This window comes from Nycticebus coucang, chromosome 6 (assembly GCF_027406575.1).
Source record: "Nycticebus coucang isolate mNycCou1 chromosome 6, mNycCou1.pri, whole genome shotgun sequence".
Taxonomy (NCBI): domain Eukaryota; kingdom Metazoa; phylum Chordata; class Mammalia; order Primates; family Lorisidae; genus Nycticebus; species Nycticebus coucang.
Window position 1 is genome coordinate 15,648,902 of NC_069785.1, and position 20,745 is coordinate 15,669,646.

Consider the following 20,745-nt stretch of genomic DNA (forward strand, 5'->3'; position numbering starts at 1 on the left):
AGAAAAGTAACCCACAATAAGTACAAGGAATGCCTGTATTTTCCAAATGCTTATTTTAAAGATCATTTGAAAGTAAGCTGAGATGAAAATGTAAAGGAAGAAATTGAGAGTAATAAAGATGTTTAAACAATATACCTCTTCCTCCTCCCCCTGGAAGCAAAGGTGAGAGTCTGAGTGGACCCTCCAACAAGGTTGGAGGAGAGAGAAAAGCTCTCGTTTCAGATGAAGGCCGACCCAATGGTGAGGGACCATATGGGGAATGCTCTGGAATAATTAAAACAGCATATTTAAATTCATAGTTTCAGTAAGCTACACTATAAAGTTAGAATCCCATTTCAAAAATTGCCATCAGGCCATCCTATTGCAAACTGAAGTTTAATCCATGTCCTGAACACTAACTATGCCTTTGTTTCTGCTAATTGAAAGGAAAATTAAATACAGAGCCTGGTATTTTTAAAGTTTGCCTATCAAATAAGACACTTAATCAGTAAAAAAAAAAATTACCCTACTGGTAATTAATACACTTAAACAGTCATACATATTAATTTAAAGATACTGGTGATATATTCTACTTATAGGAAATTTTGGGGGCCATGAAGTTTGCTTGGTTTTATTTTGTTTTTATGGCAGATGCTTCCAGAAAGCTGAAACATGGACGTGCTCAGTTTAAATCAGTGCCAGATAAGCTGTTAGGCCATGAATCATTAACTACAAAAAGTAGAAAAATGCATAAAATACTCTAAAGTATCACAAATTACTTTATATTCTTTACCAGTAAAAAGTCAGTTTACATATGCTATTTATAAAATAAATCAGTTTATCTATAACCCATATACCTAAGAGCACTATGATTTTACAAATTTTACTACTCCTAAATAATGGTTATTCTTCCCAAGGTCAAAAATCAATAAAAAACAAACAAATACCACCAAAACAATACTTTATAAACATGTTAAATTTTATTGTGTGTAGCTGATGTAATATTCAAATCAGTTACAACAAAAGATCAAAGCATTGTTAACCCTTAGACTTCTGCACTGAGTTCAGAGAAAAATTTCTTCTGTACACTTTCTTTTCCCACCAGAAACATTGTTACTACCTTAAATGGTAAGAATCTGGCATTTTTTTAATGTAGAAACAGACTTTCATTTTAAGGAAATGTGACACTCACAAGTGACTTTCATAACTTTCCACATGTTATTAAAATTCTACCCATCTAAAGTGAGATTTATTTTCTAATTTAATCAAATTATTATAAAAAATGAAAAATATATGGAATATCTTGAAATCATTAAAGACACCAACTCAATAATAAATGGACAGAAATAATAACTATACCAAAAAACTGGTCCTCCCCTGGGTTAATTAAAGCAATAAAAACTCAGATTATTACGTTTTCCTATCTTTCAAATTGATACTTTTAAATAATTAAAAACTATTTTACCTCTCATTTTTATAATTCAAGCAAATGCCAACATAGAGTTAATATGTAAACAGTTGCATGCTATTCCATTTAAGCTCTCTTCATTCATTCATTCTCCAAAAGAAAGAGTTTATGAGTACTTTGCACTTACAAGTTTATGGGTGCCGTGCACGCGGCTTTTCAAAGAGCTCAAGGTACTAAATTTACATCATGTCACAAAATTCCACCAACAAAGGGAGGCAGCAATGATTCCCTCATCGCTGGAGAAACAGAAATCCAGAAACTAGCGAATTTGTGAGAGCTATCAGACTAAGAGACCTAGCTCCAAAATGTAAAATATTTATAAATAATAGTGTAATTTAAACTAGTATCAACTATATTGCAACATATGTATATATACAATATATAATTTAAATGAAGGGTTAAAAAAACAAAGACTACCTCTGCCAAATGCTGTGTTTGGAACATCAAGTGCATAAGGATCTTTTTCTAAAAGTTCAAATTTAAACTCTGTTTCAGTTAATCTGCAAATAAAAAACAAACATCGCTAAGTTACCAATCCAAGAGAAGCACCCACATTTCAAGAAAAATGCTACAACCAAGTACAAGCTACTCTTCAGTATCTCAGTATCTGCACAGAAGGAACAAATCCTCTATCAATCTTTCCTTTACGTCTTACTACTTATAACTGGGTAACCAGTTTCTTGTTGCCTACAAAATAGTGTTGTTTTATTAAGGCTGGAATTGTTTACTTCTTTTTCAAAACTAGACGATGGACACAGTGGCTCACGCCTGTAATCCCCACACTCTGGGAGGCCGAGTGGGGTGGATTGCCTGAGCATACGAATTCAAGACCAGCCTGAGCTAGAGCAAAACCTTGTCTCTAAAAATAGTTGGGCGTTGGGGTGAGTGCCTAGAGTCCCAGCTACTTGAGAGGCTGAGGCAAGAGAATCACTTGAGCCCAAGAGTTTGATGTTGCTGTGAGCTATGATGCCACAGCACTCTACCAAAGGTGACAAAGTGAGACTCTGTCTCAAAAAAAAAAAAAAAAAATCAACAAAAAATAACTAGAGACTATCCATTAGTACTGTATTACATAATCTAATTTTCAAAACAGAAGAGTTTTCTACAAGATCAACCAGTTCAATTCTATCATTTCACAACTAAGGAAAATGGGACTAGGAATTTAAGTGATTTATTCAAAATTAAAGTGCCAGGATTTTTCATACAAGATTCCTGGCCCTGAATCCTGTATGCTTTCCACTGTAATGGGATCCATGTGATTCCAGTCCTAACTTAAAAGTAGAAATCACATTAAGGCATCCTCTTTTACCCTTAATCTTTTTATCTTCAAAATGTGACATTTTAAAAGAATCTTATTTATAATTCTTGAAGATCAGATTTGAAATAAAACATTTAATCATTTGATTTTAATTTCTGAGAGTAGAAAAGACCAAGAGGACTAAAACTAATACTGGATGATGTTAACAGGAAACTATAGCAAGAAATGATAGCACTCTGGAGAGACTGTTACCATCCTCACAGAAAAGCATGTACACTTCCCTTCTACTGTGCACTGTAAACTTTTGTTATCTTTCATGTTATTCCTGTAAAATAAGGCCATTCAACACAATAAAACCAGGGAATGAGAGAAATAATAAACCCTTAAAACTACTTGTCAACTAAATGATACTGATACTCCGAACATTACTTTGTCAAACAGATCCTTCCTTTCTCTTTTATCCATTTTTACCTCCCTTCACCTATACTGGTTTAAAAAAAAAAAATTAATGATGTACACTTTTTACAGAAGAACCTGTGAACAGTTTCCTTCAAGTGCCATTTCACTGACCTAAGACGAGTACTTCAAATTAAAAAAACTTTCGCTCCTAGTATAACTAATAGATATTTCACAGTGAGATGTGCTGAATTCACTGCAAGTTTTCTTATTTATCCATATAAAAAGTGTTTCCTACTTAATAAAATAACTAGTTTTGAAAATGTTCTCCCTAAGATACTTACTTTTGTCTGTTGTGAGCATTTTCTTTCCTTAAATCATTGAGGTTTCTTTCAGCAGTCCGAGCTGCCAACTTCAAGAAAATAATATATTTTTAAAATACATTTTACACAAACATAAAATGAAACCTAAGCATACACGAAAACATCTCAATGGTAGTAAACAAATAACACAGTCACTTAAGTACCCATTTCAGTAAACCTTTTAATCTTAGGGAATAGTTTTTAAAGTGAATGAGTTTTATTAAAGCAGAACACTTGTGCCTACGGCTGGAATTTAATCATGTATGTGCCAAGAAATGTAGCTATCTTTTTTTTTTTCTTTTTCTGTGGTTTTTGGCCAGGGCTGGGTTTGAACCCCCCACCTCCGGCATATGGGACCGGCGCCCTACTTCTTGAGCCACAGGCGCCGCCCGGAATGTAGCTATCTTGATGTGAAATCAAGGATTAGCATTATTTGGTGCTGTAAATACCCAAATAACATGGTAAGAGCTATGTAACAGAATGCAAGCTTCGGGCAATGGAAATGAAGACCATGGTCACTGTGCACAATAGCCTTGACTATGGAACAAAGTAATCATCTCCAGAGAGAAATCACTATAATTCTGTGAAACCAAATAGCTTTATAGCATGCCAGTATAGGCTACTGTTTTAAATGGCTAAATACAAGCTATGCATGTTGCTTGTCTATGAGTACACAGCATTATACAGATCATATTCTTGTCTTTTATATTTAATGATATTTTTATTTAATAAAATGAAAGGTAAAAAAATTAGAGTATATGTATTACAGAAAACAAAACTTACTCTTTTCATAAATACTAAGAACATGCAGTATTCCCAAATAGTTGTGGGCAAAGGTTAAGTCTGTCCAACAGACTGCATATTTCCCAGCCATTCTGCAGACTCTGAAGATTAGATGCCACCAAACTTGTATTATCTACTAATTAACTAATATAAGTTAACTGAGTCTATGACCACAACATTTTACAAGTAAAAGGAACTACACTACCAATTTCTGTTCACTTAAAATAATGAACTACATATTAGAACTCACTTGAACTGACCAAGGAATAAATGATGTAAATACCACAACAAATAGCTTAAATATATGTTAGCACTAACTATTACAAAGTGATTTAAGTTTTTTTCGATATGTAATCATAAAATCAATTTTGTACTAACAAAAAAGGTTATCCCAATGACAATTTTAGTTAGTAAAATATATATCAATTCATTGAACTAGTAACAACGCAGAATCAAAATGACTTGTAAATATATTCTACACAGTATAAGATATTTACTCTTAAGCATAAGGCCCAAAAACATAATAGTCAATTAGCTGTCAATATTGAAAACCGGTTACATAAATTAACTGATGGAAAATGATTACAGACCTTTTTTTTGGGGGGGGGCAGTTTTTGGCAGGGGCTGGGTTTGAACCCACCACCTCCGGGCATATGGGGCCGGCACCCAACTCCTTTGAGCCACAGGCACTGCCTATGATTACAGAGTTTTGAAAAACTTACACCCAAAGGTTAAGTAAAACTGTAATTTCAGTGAATGAACACACTATTCTACTAAAACACTGTAGTCACATACTGAATACTTATAATATGCACAGAATTCTGTTAAATGCAGGTGTCAAAAGTCTCTATCGTACAGAGCTTGAATCTTGTGATAAGATGTAAATGTCCACAGTAATAAACATAATAACCTGTCATAGGACACGTGAACACAATTCTTTGGATGAGTTCAAAGAAAGAAAAGATTAAATCTAAAAGGAGTCAACAAAGAAATGCTCAAGGGAGAAAGTACAATGATAAAAATTAGACTTATATAATGGTAAAAATTGTAACAGTAAAAAGTAGAAATTGACTAATGTTTAAGCAAATGACAAAGATTTTTTATAAATTATGAAAAGCATTAGTAGAAAATTATCCATGATAAGGGGCAGTGCCTGTGGCTCAGTGGGTAGGGCACCAGCCCCATATACTGAGGGTGGCAATTTTAATCTCAACAAAAAAATAGCCAGGCGTTGTGGCAGGCGCCTATAGTCCCAGCTACTCAGTACGCTGAGGCAAGAGAATAACATAAGCCCAGGAGTTGGAGGTTGCTATGAGCTGTGTGATGCCATGGCACTCTACCCAGGGCTTGATAAAGTGAGACTCTGTCTCTACCAAAAATAAAACAAAAAAACAAACATATATGTGCCTTAATGTCTAAATGCACTCAAAAGAGTATTAGGTAAATAAAAGTTATGCTGATGATTAATTACTTATATCTTAGTGTATGGCCTGAATTTTTAATAATATATCTTTTTTTTTTTTTTATTGTTGGGGATTCATTGAGGGTACAATAAGCCAGTTTACACTGATTGCAATTGTTAGGTAAAGTCCCTCTTGCAATCATGTCTTGCCACCATAAAGTGTGACACACACCAAGGCCCCACCCACCTCCCTCCTTCCCTCTCTTTCCCCGCCATAACCATAATTGTCATTAATTGTCCTCATATCAAAATTGAGTACATAGGATTCATGCTTCTCCATTCTTGTGATGCTTTACTAAGAATAATGTCTTCCACGTCCATCCAGGTTAATACGAAGGATGTAAAGTCTCCATTTTTTTTAATGGCTGAATAGTATTCCATGGTATACATATACCACAGCTTGTTAATCCATTCCTGGGTTGGTGGGCATTTAGGCTGTTTCCACATTTTGGCGATTGTAAATTGAGCTGCAATAAACAGTCTAGTACAAGTGTCCTTATGATAAAAGGATTTCTTTCCTTCTGGGTAGATGCCCAGTAATGGGATTGCAGGATCAAATGGGAGGTCTAGCTTGAGTGCTTTGAGGTTTCTCCATACTTCCTTCCAGAAAGGTTGTACTAGTTTGCAGTCCCACCAGCAGTGTAAAAATGTTCCCTTCTCTCCACATCCACACCAGCATCTGCGGTTTTGAGATTTTGTGATGTGGGCCATTCTCACTGGGGTTAGATGATATCTCAGGGTTGTTTTGATTTGCATTTCTCTAATATATAGAGATGATGAACATTTTTTCATGTGTTTGTTAGCCATTCGTCATCTTTAGAGAAAGTTCTATTCATGTCTCTTGCCCATTGATATAAGGGATTGTTGGCTTTTTTCATGTGGATTCATTTGAGTTTTCTATAGATCCTAGTTATCAAGCTTTTGTCTGATTGAAAATATGCAAATATCCTTTCCCATTGTGTAGGTTGTCTCTTTGCTTTGGTTATTGTCTCCTTAGCTGTACAGAAGCTTTTCAGTTTAATGAAGTCCCATTTGTTTATTTTTGTTGTTGTTGCAATTGCCATGGCAGTCTTCTTCATGAAGTCTTTCCCCAGGCCAATATCTTCCAGGGTTTTTCCTATGCTTTCTTGGAGGATTTTTATTGTTTCATGTCTTAAGTTTAAGTCCTTTATCCATCTTGAATCAATTTCTGTGAGTGGGGAAAGGTGTGGGTCCAGTTTCAGTCTTTTACATGTAGACATCCAGTTCTCCCAACACCATTTATTGAATAGGGAGTCTTTCCCCCAAGGTATGTTCTTGTTTGGTTTATCAAAGATTAGGTGGTTGTAAAATGTTAGTTTCATTTCTTGGTTTTCAATTCGATTCCAAGTGTCTATGTCTCTGTTTTTGTGCCAGTACCATGCTGTCTTGAGCACTATGGCTTTGTAGTACAGACTAAAATCTGGTATGCTGATGCCCCCAGCTTTATTTTTGTTACAGAGAACTGCCTTAGCTATACGGGGTTTTTTCCGGTTCCATACAAAACGCAGAATCATTTTTTCCAAATCTTGAAAGTACGATGTTGGTATTTTGATAGGAATGGCATTGAATAGGTAGATTGCTTTGGGAAGTATAGACATTTTAACAATGTTGATTCTTCCCATCCATGAGCATGGTATGTTCTTCCATTTGTTAATATCCTCTGCTATTTCCTTTCTGAGGATTTCATAGTTTTCTTTATAGAGGTCCTTCACCTCCTTCGTTAGGTATATTCCCAGGTATTTCATTTTCTTTGAGACTATGGTGAAGGGAGTTGTGCCCTTAATTAGCTTCTCATCTTGACTGTTATTGGTGTACACAAAGGCTACTGTCTTGTGGACATTGATTTTATATCCTGAAACATTACTGTATTTTTTGATGACTTCTAAGAGTCTTGTGGTTGAGTCTTTGGGGTTCTCTAAGTATAAGATCATGTCGTCAGCAAAGAGGGAGAGTTTGACCTCCTCTGCTCCCATTTGGAATCCCTTTATTTCCTTGTCTTGCCTAATTGTATTGGCTAGAACTTCCAGCACTACGTTGAATAGTAAAGGTGACAGCGGACAACCTTGTCTGGTTCCAGTTCTAAGAGGAAAAGCTTTCAGTTTTACTCCATTCAGTAAAATATTGGCTGTGGGTTTGTCATAGATAGCTTCAATCAGTTTTAGAAATGTGCCACCTATGCCTATACTCTTCAGTGTTCTAATTAGAAAAGGATGCTGGATTTTATCAAATGCTTTTTCTGCATCTATTGAGAGGATCATGTGATCTTTATTATTGCCTCTGTTAATATGGTGGATAACGTTTATAGACTTGCGTATGTTAAACCAGCCTTGCATCCCTGGGATGAAGCCTACTTGATCATGATGAATGACTTTTTTGATGATAAGCTGTAATCTATTGGCTAGGATTTTGTTGAGAATTTTTGCATCTATGTTCATGAGTGAGATTGGTCTGAAATTCTCCTTTTTGTTTGGGTCTTTTCCTGGTTTTGGTATCACGGTGATGTTTGCTTCATAGAATGTGTTGGGGAAGATTCCTTCTTCCTCAATTTTTTGGAATAATTTCTGCAGTACAGGAATAAGATCTTCCTTGAAGGTTTGATAGAATTCTGGAGTGAAGCCATCTGTACCAGGGCATTTTTTGGTTGGAAGATTTTTTATTGTTTCTTTGATCTCAGTGCTTGAAATTGGTCTGTTCAGGAGCTCTACTTCTTCCTGGCTGAGTCTAGGGAGAGGGTGTGATTCCAAATATTGATCCATTTCTTTCACATTGTCAAATTTCTGGGCATAGAGTTTCTGGTAGTATTCAGAGATGATCTCTTGTATCTCTGTGGGATCAGTTGTTATTTCCCCTTTATCATTTCTGATTGAGGTTACTAGAGATTTTACTCTTCTATTCCTCGTTAGTCTGGCCAATGGTTTATCTATTTTATTTATTTTTTCAAAAAACCAACTCCTTGTTTCATTAATTTTCTGAATGATTCTTTTGTTTTCAATTTCATTGATCTCTGATTTGATTTTGGATATTTCTTTTCTTCTACTGAGTTTAGGCTTAGATTGTTCTTCTTTTTCCAATCCCATAAGATTTCTTGTGAGATTGTTGATGTGCTCTCTTTCTGTTTTTCGAATGTAGGCATCTAAAGCGATGAATTTTCCTCTCAAAACTGCTTTTGCAGTATCCCACAGGTTTTGGTAGCTTGTGTCTTCATTGTTGTTATGCTCGAGGAAGTTAATGATTTCCTGTTTTATTTCTTCCTTCACCCATCTGTTATTCAACAGAAGATTGTTTAGTTTCCATGCCTTTGTGTGGGGTCGAGCATTTTTGTTAGAGTTGAGTTCCACCTTTAGTGCCTTATGGTCTGAGAAGATACAAGGTAAAATTTCAATTCTTTTGATTCTGTTGATATTTGTTTTGTGTCCCAGGATATGATCAATTTTGGAGAATGTTCCATGGGGTGATGAGAAGAATGTATATTCTTTATCTTTGGGATAGAGTGTTCTATATGCGTCTATCAAGCACAGTTGTTCTAGGGTCTCATTGAAGTCTCTTATATCCTTGTTTAATTTCTGTTTAGAGGATCTGTCTAGCTCTGTAAGAGGAGTGTTAAGGTCCCCTGTTATTATGGTATTATCAGATATCATATTGCTCAGACTGAGTAAGGTCTGTTTCAAGAATCTGGGAGCAGGGCGGCGCCTGTGGCTCAGTGAGTAGGGCGCCGGCCCCATATGCCAAGGGTGGTGGGTTCAAACCCAGCCCAGCCAAACTGCAACAAAAAAAAAAAAAAAAAAGCCGGGCATTGTGGCGGGCGCCTGTAGTCCCAGCTGCTCGGGAGGCTGAGGCAAGAGAATCGCGTAAGCCCAAGAGTTAGAGGTTGCTGTGAGCCGTGTGACGCCACGGCACTCTACCCGAGGGCGGTACAGTGAGACTCTGTCTCTACAAAAAAAAAAAAAAAAAAAAAAAGAATCTGGGAGCATTTAAATTGGGTGCATAGATATTTAGAATTGAAATGTCTTCTTGTTGTATTTTTCCCTTGACCAATATAAAGTGACCATCTTTGTCTTTTTTGACTTTAGTTGCTTTAAATCCACATGTATCTGAAAATAAGATTGCAACTTCTCTTTTCTTCTGAATTCCATTTGCCTGAAAAATTGTCTTCCAACCCTTGACTCGGAGCTTTAATTTGTCTTTTGAAGCCAGGTGTGTTTCTTGCAGACAGCAAATGGATGGCTTGTGTTTTTTAATCCAGTCAACCAATCTATGTCTCTTCAGTGGGGAATTCAAGCCATTAACATTTATTGAGATAATTGATAAGTGTGGTAGTATTCTATTCGTCTTATTTGGTGAGAGTCCATTGCTTAGTTTTATCTTTTGCATCAGTGTGGAGGTTTGGTTCTGTCCTTTAATTTCTGAGTTCTTACTTTCCTGCTGATCCATTGTGGTGGTCAGTGTGCAGAACAGGTTGAAGTATTGCATATAGAGCTGGTCTTGTTGTGGCAAATTTCCTCAATGTTTGTATATCTGTAAATGATTTGATTTCTCCATCAATTTTTAAGCTTAGCTTAGCAGGGTACAGAATTCTGGGCTGGAAATTGTTCTGTTTAAGTACATTAAAGGTAGATGACCATTGTCTTCTTGCTTGGAAAGTTTCATTAGAGAAGTCTGCGGTCACTCTGATGGATTTGCCCCTGTAGGTCAACTGGCGCTTACTCCTGGCAGCTTGCAGAATCTTTTCTTTTGTCTTGACTTTGGACAGGTTCGTCACAATGTGTCTTGGAGAAGCCCGGTTAGAGTTGAGGCGACCTGGGGTCCGATAGCCCTCTGAAAGCAGTGTGTCAGAATCTGTGGTGATATTTGGGAAATTTTCTTTTATAATATCCTCTAGTATGGCTTCCATTCCTCTGGGGCATTCTTCTTCCCCTTCTGGAATTCCTGTAACTCGTATGTTGGAACGCTTCATAAAGTCCCATAATTCTGACGGTGAACGTTCTGCTTTCTCTCTCTTCTTTTCTGCCTCTTTTACTATCTGAGTTATCTCAAAAACTTTTTCTTCTACCTCTGAAATTCTTTCTTCTGCATGGTCTAACCTGTTGCTGATACTTTCCATTGCATCTTTAAGTTCTGATTGACTGTTTCATTTCCTTCAGCTCTGCTATATCCTTTTTATATTCTTCATGTCATTCATCTCTGATTTGATTCTGTTTTTGGATTTCCTTTTGGTTATTTTCCACTTTATTAGCAGTTTCCTTCATTGTTTCCATCATTTCTTTCATTGTTTGCAACATGTGTATTCTAAATTCCCTTTCTGTCATTCCTAACATTTCTGTATAGGTGGAATCCTCTGCAGTAGCTACCTCATGGTCCCTTGGCGGGGTTGTTCTGGACTGGTTCTTCATGTTGCCTGGAGTTTTCTGCTGATTCTTCCTCATGGGTGATTTCTTTTATCTGTTTCCTTGCCCTAATTTTCCTTTCACTTCCTCTTGCTCTTTAAGTTCTTGTGCCTGTGGAAGTTGCGGGCGGGTTTAGATGGATTGAACACACGCGACCACTTGACGGTTTTCCACTGTTTTAGTCCTCCTCTTGGGGTCCAGAAGTCTCTCACTGACTCCCTGTATCCTCTCAGGGGTGATGATAGGCAGATCCCACCAGCCAGAGATGCCTGGAATCCTATATCCCCAGACTCACGGTGCCCAGATGCAAGGAGGCTGTTACTCGGCTGCCATCTTGCTCCGCCTCCCAATAATATATCATTTTTATAAAATCTGAAAAATAACTTTTCACTGAACATAAAGGGGATACCTATTCTGAATGTTTATTTAGGAAACAAGAAATTCAACATACAGTAACAGAAAAAATGTAAGACTTAAAATCTGAAAGATTAAAATTGGAATCATATGGTCTTAGGCTATTTCCTCATCTGTAAATCTGCCATGGCAATACCTATTTCACAGAGTTATTAAGGGGACTGAATGAGTAATATATGCAAAATGCCTTCAAGTACAGTACCTAGAACTCAAGAGATTTGAGTAAATATCCTCTCCATCTTTAAAAAATGATCTACATCTAAGAATTTAAACGGGGCATGAAGTACATCCTTAACACATCCTCACACAATTAGTTCCTCTGAAGCACAGACATACTCTTTCTCACGATGGCCTTTTTCTTAATATGGAACAAGAAACTCAACACTGAGATCAGACAACAGAACTGTATGACTCTTAGAACCAGAAGGGGCTTTAAATATCATTTAGTCCAAATGAGCAAAGAGGCCTAAAGAACTGTAACATTTTTGTCCACAACTAAATTAGTGGCAATCTAGTGCCCTAAACAATGAATCCATGAACATCATATCACCTCCCCCAGAGAATATCAACTCCATTCAAAGAAGCAACATGCTAAAAGCAGAGAAGGTAAAAGTCAGATTTTGTGAATAACTGTGTTGTAACAAAGTATTCTGTTCACAAAAAACAGTTCAGTACCAGTGAAAGTTTTAAAAAGTGATTTTTCAAAATACTATCTTTATTTTCACCTAATTTAAATGAGCAGTCTATCTTCTGAAAGGCAAAAGCACAATTTGACAAAAGAACTTTAAGGAAACGTAAAACTTACCCAATTATCATGTGCTTTTTTCTCATGGGAAATAATCTGAAAAAGAAAAGGCATTGAAATAACACTGACAACTTATTTTTTAAGGAAAAAACATTCCCATCTACCACTATGATTTTTTTAAGAGATGGGGTCCTACTCTGTCACTCAGGCTGGAGTGCAGCGGTACAGTCAATCACAGACCGGACTGTGCCCAATGTCTGGGCACAAATGATGCTCCTGCTTCAGCCCTCCAATTAACTAGGACAACAGGTGCACACCACCACACCCACCTAATTTTTAATTTTTTTTTTTTTTTTGAGATAGAGCCTCAGGCTGTCACCCTGGGTAGAGTGCCATAGTATCACAGCTCACAGCAACCTCCAACTCCTGGGCATAAGTGATTCTCTTGCCTTAGCCTCCCAAGTAACTGGGACTACAGCCGCCTGCCACAACACCCGGCTATTTTTTGGTTGTAGTTGTCACTGTTGTCAACACACAACATTCTTAAAGCAAATTTTCATGTATGGGTGATCTTCTCTATTATACTTTTAAAACAAAAACTGAACGTAAAGACATAAAATTTGTCTACTAAACTTCTACTTTATGTAATAATTAACTGCAGGAGAAGTTGCCCATTAACAGATAACTAGCCTGACTGAATGTGAGACCCCAATGCTGGTATGTGTTTATCTATGCAATGCAGTCCACTTTCCCAAAACAGCAGGAGAAATGCCATCCTTAAGTAAGATTTCTTATCCCAGACTCTTTGGCACCCTAGAAATGTTCCACAGCGATAGGCAACACCCCAAGAGAAGTGTACAACTCATCAAGTAATTAAATTCCTGCATCATTTCAAACAAATCTGTGTCATTTTAACTTACAAACACAAAAAAACACACATATCTACCTGCCCTTGATAAGAATGAATGGTTCGCTCTAGTTCGTCTTCAAGATCTTTGGCTCGATTTCTAAATGAAACAAATAATTAGTCTATTATTAACATATAGTAAAAAAATGGCAGAACACACTCTCTACTAAAAAAATATTAATTAAAACACCAAGAGTGTTCAATGTCGTATAAAAAATAACTGTAGAACTCTGCATATTAAGAAATATAATTACCTCAAAGAGATTCTAAAGTATATTTTTTCCTAATCAACATTAATTATACCTTAAGAGTACTACTACTGGGGTTTACCTAAACCAAAGTCACGCGAAGATTTATATGGCATACATACATATATAGATTTTTTTTTTTGAGACAGAGTCTCCCTATGTCGCCCTCAGTAGAGTGCCATGGTGTCACAGCTCACAGCAACCTCAAACTCTTGGGCTTAAGCGATTCTCTTGCCTCAGCCTCCCAAGTAGCTTGGACTACAGGCGCCCACCATAACGCCCAGCTATTTTGTTGTTGTTGTTGTTGTTGTTGTTGCAGTTGTCAATCTTGTTTAGCTGGCCCGGGCCAGGTTTGAACCCGCCAGCCTAGGTTTATGTGTCTGGTGCCATAATCACTGCACTATGGGCGCCAAGCCTAGAAGATTTATTCAGATATCTATAATCTTAATAGAATTCTAGAAAATGAGAAATATTTGTGAAGTAAAATGATACTTATTACCTTGAGACTAACAGAAAATTCCTTCTTTTGGATAAAACACAAGCTTCCTCTTCTTTAGGTAAAATAGATATCACAACTATTCAGGAATAGCTGAATCTTGCCCACTTTTCTCTCTAGGTTCCTTGGATCTAGTGAGGATCAAACCAAGGTAAAAACTAGACTAACAGTCTTCTAAAAACTTGAGAATGCTAACTGTGGCTCACACTTCCTTTTCTGGCACGCTGGTTGATTCATTAATATTGCATACATTTCTAATGTCTTCCCAATTTGAACCAAAAAGAAAAGACCTTGAAATAAACGTCTATATTCATAACATAAAACAGCACTGTCCATATTCAACTGTGAGAGATTTAAAAATCACACGCTCTAAAGGGAAAATATTTTTCCGCTTTATATTTTCGGTATAACTGCGTAATAGCAAGAAATCTAAAAAAAATAATAAAAATGTTATTTCTTTTAAACTGATTTACATTTTTTTCTCATATTAAGTTTTTAGATACCCATCCCACCCACCCCCCAAAAAAGGAGAAAATATCTTTAATACCTGTAGGTCTCCAACTCTTCAGCTGCATGGCTGATCTTTTCATCTACTTTGGAAAGTTTTTCTTCTTTCTCTAACCGGTAATTTTCCTCTACTGTTAACTTCCTAGGAACAAAAAAGGTATTAAGTATTTTAATGCATGTCATAAAATAATCCATTATATCTTTTTAATTGCACAACTGGTGGGACCCATAAACTTATCTTCTTAACACTACTAAAAACATCATCTGCAAGGGAAAAAAATAATCTCTACAAATATTCCAGGTCTTGAATTTAACATTATAAACTCAAATTGTAAAGTGCTATGTCTAATACAGTGCTACTAATATTAGTAATTTCAAGAGTTTTCTACATAGCTGTATCATAAAAGATAATTATCAAGATATTAATAAAAACTATTATGACCATACATCATTTATCAAGCCTTCCTATGTAAGGAAGCATCACATTTACTAGAGAAGAAGTTACCAACCTCAGCTCAGTGCCTGTCGTTCAGTGGTTAGGGCACTGGCCACATATAACAAGGTTGGCGGCTCTGAACCCAGCCTGGGCCTGCTAAACAACAATGCAACCGCAACAAAAAAACAGCCGGGCATTGTGCCTGTAGTCCTAGCTACTTGGGCGGCTGAGGCAAGAGTATCACTTAAGCCCAGGAGTTTGAGGTTGCTGTGAGCTGTGATGCCACAGCTCTCTACCAAGGGCACCACAGTGAGACTGTCTCAAAAAAAAAAAAAAAAGTCACCAACTAACAAACTGTATTTGAGTGATTTTTAAATTGGAAATTGTTTGTTTTAAAAAGTAATTAGGCTTTTAGGCCAGTTCACAAAAAAAAAAAAAAAAAATTATAATGAACCCAAAGTAGATAATATTAGTCCTATTAATAATAATAGGTAACTTACTGAGTTACCTACGTACGTGCCAGAAATTGTTCTTAGGCTTTTATGTGTATTATCTTAATTAGTACAACAGCTCTACAAAAAGGGTACTATTATCATTCCTATTTTACAAAAATGAAAATGAAGCACCAAGAAATGTTATGGACCAAGGCATAGAGCTCGCAAGTAATGACTCCTTTATGCTATTTACCCAGGTTGGTGCACAACGTACCATTTAAGAACACTGGTCCCTCAAGAAATATTTACCAAACCCCACAAAAAAATATATTTTGAAATTCCAAGTGGCTATTTCCTTTCCTCCATGAACTTTGAGAAGAAGCATGACAAACTATCAAAGAACCCCTACAAGGCAGCAATCAATGTTTTATAACTACACACTACATTACCTATTGCTTAGAAAGCATTTCCCCAGGTTAAGCAGTTCCTAGCTGTTATTGGAAAATAAAAGTCATCTCCTTAGGAAAGCATGGAAGTGGTATCAGCATGGGTATGGAAGAAAGATATGTTTTTACCCCTCCCCTTAAAAGGTAAGGTCTGTGTACCTTTCCCTAGCAGCCAGTTGAGCCAATTAATGATTGGAATTACACTGTGAAAGGAACCCAAAGATATGACAACAACAAAAACAATCAGACCTTACTTCATATATCTAAAGCAATACACCAAGCTTTTAGGTCCTACCATTTCACTTCTCTCCAATACTAAATTTAGAAAAGTGTTAGTAATGCTATATATCTCATGAAAAATATCGAGCCAGCAAGCATCTAAAAAATGAACCTAAATTATACTGTGTGCAGAGAATAAAAATTTAACATTTTACTGGTACTATCAACTCTTTATATTCTACTCTGGAAAACCACCGGTGACATAATTCACTTAATGTGAGCAGCAAAGGGTTTTATATAAATGTAAAAATGAAATATATAATATTCTAGGAATTTAAAGCATTTTAAACTAATGAATGAAATCACGATGCAAACATACAGAGCTAGGATACGACTCGGCTTCCCATCCTTGCTTTGAAAATCTAAAGAAACAACTTTTTAAAAAAAAATTTTAAACAGTATTCATTAAAATTCTATAATCAACCATATACCTTTTTTGTTCAAAAGAAACACTTAACAGTATTTCTTTCACACCCAATAATCCCCTTTATGTCTAAAATTTATTTATTTTTTTAATTAAAAAAAAACTGGATTAAGCTCTGAGTGTGATATGAAGGCACTTGGGGATTGCAAAGAAGAGAGTGACAACACCCTTCATTTATCTTCAAAGGGCATCCTGTTTATCACAGAGAAAACACAGTGTGGGAGGTTAAGAGGGAGACCACTCAGAAAGCTATTATAATAACCCAAGTACTAACCGATAATGGCTTGGACTGTAGTAGTAACATGGAAAGTGGTAAAAAGTGGTCGGATTGTGGCTACAGGAAAACTAACAGGATTTGATGCCAGAATGAATAGAGATATGAAAGAAAGCAAGAAGTCAAGAATGGCTTGAGCAGCCATTGAGAAACTAGGTAAATCATACTGCCGTTGACTAAAACAAGGAACCCAGAGCTGGAGCTATGTGCAAAGAAGAAAGAAATCAGCCTCACATACATCAAAGACAGAGTTAATGAGTCATTGAATGGAGTATTATCCACACAGATTCTGTGATCCAGCTTGCCAGTATTAGGAAGCGTACGGCAATAATTCACTATTCACTAGAGCTTAAAGAGGATTTTGTGAACTAGCTTGGTTACAAAATGTTTTTCTTAGGAAAAAAGTGTTTCAAGATCAAATAAATTTCTTAAAAATAAATTGGTAAAATGTAATCCAATCATAAATTGAGAACTTCCAAAATTATAAGAGCTGAATATGAAACATATATTTTTGAAGTTATTTTATTTACCACTAAATGGAGTAATCAACATTTTTATTACCTGTGGAGTTTCATTTCATTTTCTTGATATAGTTCAGTCATCACTTTAAGTTTCTGTTGAAGTTTCTGCTTCTCACTTTCAAATTGTGCATTTTCTGACTGCAAAGATGCTTGTTCGGTCTGAAGATTTTTAATATGCTCTATAGAAATTTTTAAAAGTCATAAATAAAGGAGTAAATATTTTGAGATGCACATTAACATTTCAGAAAGATAAAAATTTCTAAAAATAATGAAGATTAATAAATGAAACTCCTCCCAAGAACAAAAAACTATAAGGTGTTTTAATTATCTAAATGCTTTATTTTTATTATTTTTAATTGACATAACTGTACATATTTCTGAGGTACAGTATGACATTTTGATACAGGTATTACAATGTGCACTTATCAAATCACAGTAAATCAGCATATCCACCCCCTCAAACATTTATCATTTCTTTCTATAAGGAACATTCACAATCCTCTTTTCTAGCTATTTGAAAACATACGATACTCACTGTTAACTATTGACACCCTATAGGGCTACAGAACATTATAACTTATTCCTCCTATCTAGCTGTAGTTGTGTATCTACTAACCATCTTCTCCTTATTCCCTCCACCTCCCTACTTCTCCTAGACTCTACTACTATTCCACTCTCTACTTGTATGACATCAACTTTTTAGATTTCAGACATAAGTGAGAATGTGCAATATTTATCTTTCACTGCCTGGTTTATTCATTTAACATAAACTACTCTAGGCTCATGCATGTTGCTATGAATGATAAGATTCCATTCTTTTTTATGTCTGAATAGTATTCTATTGTGTATGTTAATAATTTAATTAAAGTGCTCTAAAACTTTTTTGTATAAACTATTTTAATTTTTTATTATTACTTATAGGAATCTCAAAACTGTCAACATTCTAATTCTACTATCTCATTTTCGATCTAGGAGCCAGTAGTTCTCAGGAAGCTCCCGAGCAGGTAACAGTGACAGGTGAGTGCCTGGGCCAGGGAGAGCTGCTTGAGGTACTGGGACTGGGGAGGGATCCCCATCCAGAGAGATACAGTGGAGGAGGTTTTTGAAACATGAACCCTTCACTCTTCCTGCCTGCCTTTTGCTCGGGTATAGCCTCAGCTGCTCCAAAACTTGATCAGAATTTAGATTCACAGTGGTCCCAGTGGAAGAATATGCACAGGAGACTGTCTGGCACAAAAGAAGAATGGAGGAAAGCAGTGTGGAAGAAGAATATGAAAGTAACTCAACTGCACAATAGGGAATACAGCCCAGGACAGTATGGCTTCCCCAGGGCAATAAGCACCTTTGGTGAATGACCAGTGAAGAATTCAGGCAAGTGATAAATGGTTTCCAAAACCAGAAGCACACAGCCGGGCATTGTGGTGCACACCTGTTGTCTCAGCTACTCAGGAGGCTGAGGCAAGATGATCACTTGAACCCAAGAATTTAAGATTGCTGTGAGCTATGACACCATGGTATTCTACCAAGGCAATGCGATCAGACTCTGTCTCAAAAAAACACCAAAAGGGGCGGTGCCTGTGGCTCAGTGAGTAGGGCGCCGGCCCCATATACCGAGGGTGGCAGGTTCAAACCCGGCCCCGGCTAAACTGCAATCAAAAAATAGCCGGGCGTTGTGGCGGGCGCCTGTAGTCCCAGCTACTCGGGAGGCTGAGGCAGGAGAATCGCTTAAGCCCAGGAGTTGGAGGTTGCTGTGAGCTGTGTGAGGCCACGGCACTCTACCGAGGGCAATAAAGTGAAACTCTGTCTCTACAAAAAAAAAAAAATACCAAAAAACAAAACAGACGCACAAAAGGAAGGGAAAGTGCTCCAAGAGCCTCTGTTTCTTGAGGTCCCCAAATCTATGGAGTGGAGAGATACAGGCTATGTGACTCCTGTGAAGAATCTGGGTCAGTATGGTCCTTATTGGGCTTTTAGTCTGACTGGTGCTTTTGAAGGACAGATGTTCCAGAAATCTGGCAAACTTGTCTCACTGAGTGAGCAAAACCTTGCAAACTATTCTTGGCCTCAAGGCAATAATGGTTGCAACAGCAGCCTGATGGATTATGCCTTTGAGTTTATTATGGAGAAAGGAGGCCTGGATTATACCTTATCCATTTGTGGCAAGGGATGTCACCTGTAAATACAAGCCTGAGTATGACACTGGTTTTGTGGACATCCCTTTCCAGAGAAAGTTCTGAGGAGGGCAGTGGCTACTGGGAGGCCTGTCTCTCTTTCTACTGATGTAGGCCACGTGTCCTTCCAGTTCTACAATCAGGCATTCACTATACACCAAACTGTTTATCCAGCAAAGACCTGGATCATGGTGTCCTGGTGGTTGACTATGACTTTACAGGAGCAGATTCAAATAACAATAAATATGGGCTCATCAAAAACAGCTGGGATCCAGATTGAGGCTCAAATGGCTACATAAAAATAGCCAATGACAAAGACTGTGGAATCGCCACAGCAGCTAGCTGTCCCGCTGTGTGAGCTGATGGCCAGTGATGAGGGAGGACTTAAGGATAACTTGTCTAGGGAATTTTATCTTAAAACTGACTGAACTGGGAGACCGAGGTGGTGGATTGGCTGAGCTCACCAGTTTGAGACCAGCCTGAGCCAGAGCAAGACTCTAAAAATAGCCAGGTATTGTGGCCGACACCTGTAGTCCCAGCTACTCGGGAGGCTCAGGTGAGGGGATCACTAGAGTCCAGGAGTTTGAGGTTGCTGTGACCTATGATGCCACAGCACTCTACCAAGGACGACAAAGTGAGACTCTGTCTCAAAACAACAAAACACCAGCTGAACCCTGATTGTGTACTACAAAAATTGAATCATCCCTGTTATTTAAAGAAACAACTATACAGAACACTTAAATCTTTAATAATTTTTGTACTTCTATTATAGCTATTTTATTTCAAATTTTCCGAAACACTATGAATGACTGCAAAAAAAACCCCAGAAAGTTTAGAAGAAAGTCTTCATTATCCTCTACGAACAAAAGATCAACTGTAGAAATCTATCTTTCATGACCTATTAAAACAGATAGTTAGGGGCAGGCATGGTGGCTTATACCTGTTATCCCAACACTTTGGGAGGCCAAGACAAGAGGATCACTTGAGGCCAGGGATTCAAGACCAGCCTGGGTTGAACATAGTGAGACCCTATCTCTACAAACAATAATTAATAAGGGTACCAGCAGATACAGGGTCTCCAAGTATTAGTTTAAGAAAGAAAATAAATATTTGCCCAGAAGTTATATTAAAGAATGGGGTAACTGGTAAGCACTTCCTACACACATTTTTTCACTGAAAGTCTGTTAAAATACTAAAATATAGCTTCCTAAAAGCAAGCTTCGTATCTTTTTCTTTGTGAATCTTCATATCTTTTCGAACTGTGTTTTAAATATAGCAACTTTTCAGTTAATACTGATGTTTTTCAAAATCTAATTACGAAAATTATTAC

At 36.9% G+C, this 20,745-nt stretch overlaps 1 protein-coding gene across 22 annotated transcripts in view; it reads right to left on the reverse strand.

The window, feature by feature from the left end:
• Nucleotides 1–20,745, reverse strand: part of MIA2 (MIA SH3 domain ER export factor 2) — a 100,578-nt gene that overhangs the window by 15,770 nt on the left and 64,063 nt on the right. For 15 of the 22 annotated variants that reach the window (XM_053593277.1, XM_053593275.1, XM_053593274.1 and 12 more), the window contains 7 exons: nt 17,285–17,423; nt 14,471–14,572; nt 13,219–13,279; nt 12,333–12,368; nt 3,446–3,513; nt 1,865–1,947; nt 136–264 (listed from right to left, as the gene is read on the reverse strand). In XM_053593277.1, coding sequence (XP_053449252.1) covers nt 136–264; nt 1,865–1,947; nt 3,446–3,513; nt 12,333–12,368; nt 13,219–13,279; nt 14,471–14,572; nt 17,285–17,423 — 618 coding nt within the window. The remainder of the gene's footprint in view (nt 1–135; nt 265–1,864; nt 1,948–3,445; nt 3,514–12,332; nt 12,369–13,218; nt 13,280–14,470; nt 14,573–17,284; nt 17,424–20,745) is intronic. The other 7 variants (XM_053593280.1, XM_053593279.1, XM_053593278.1 and 4 more) reach the window with 1 other exon arrangement.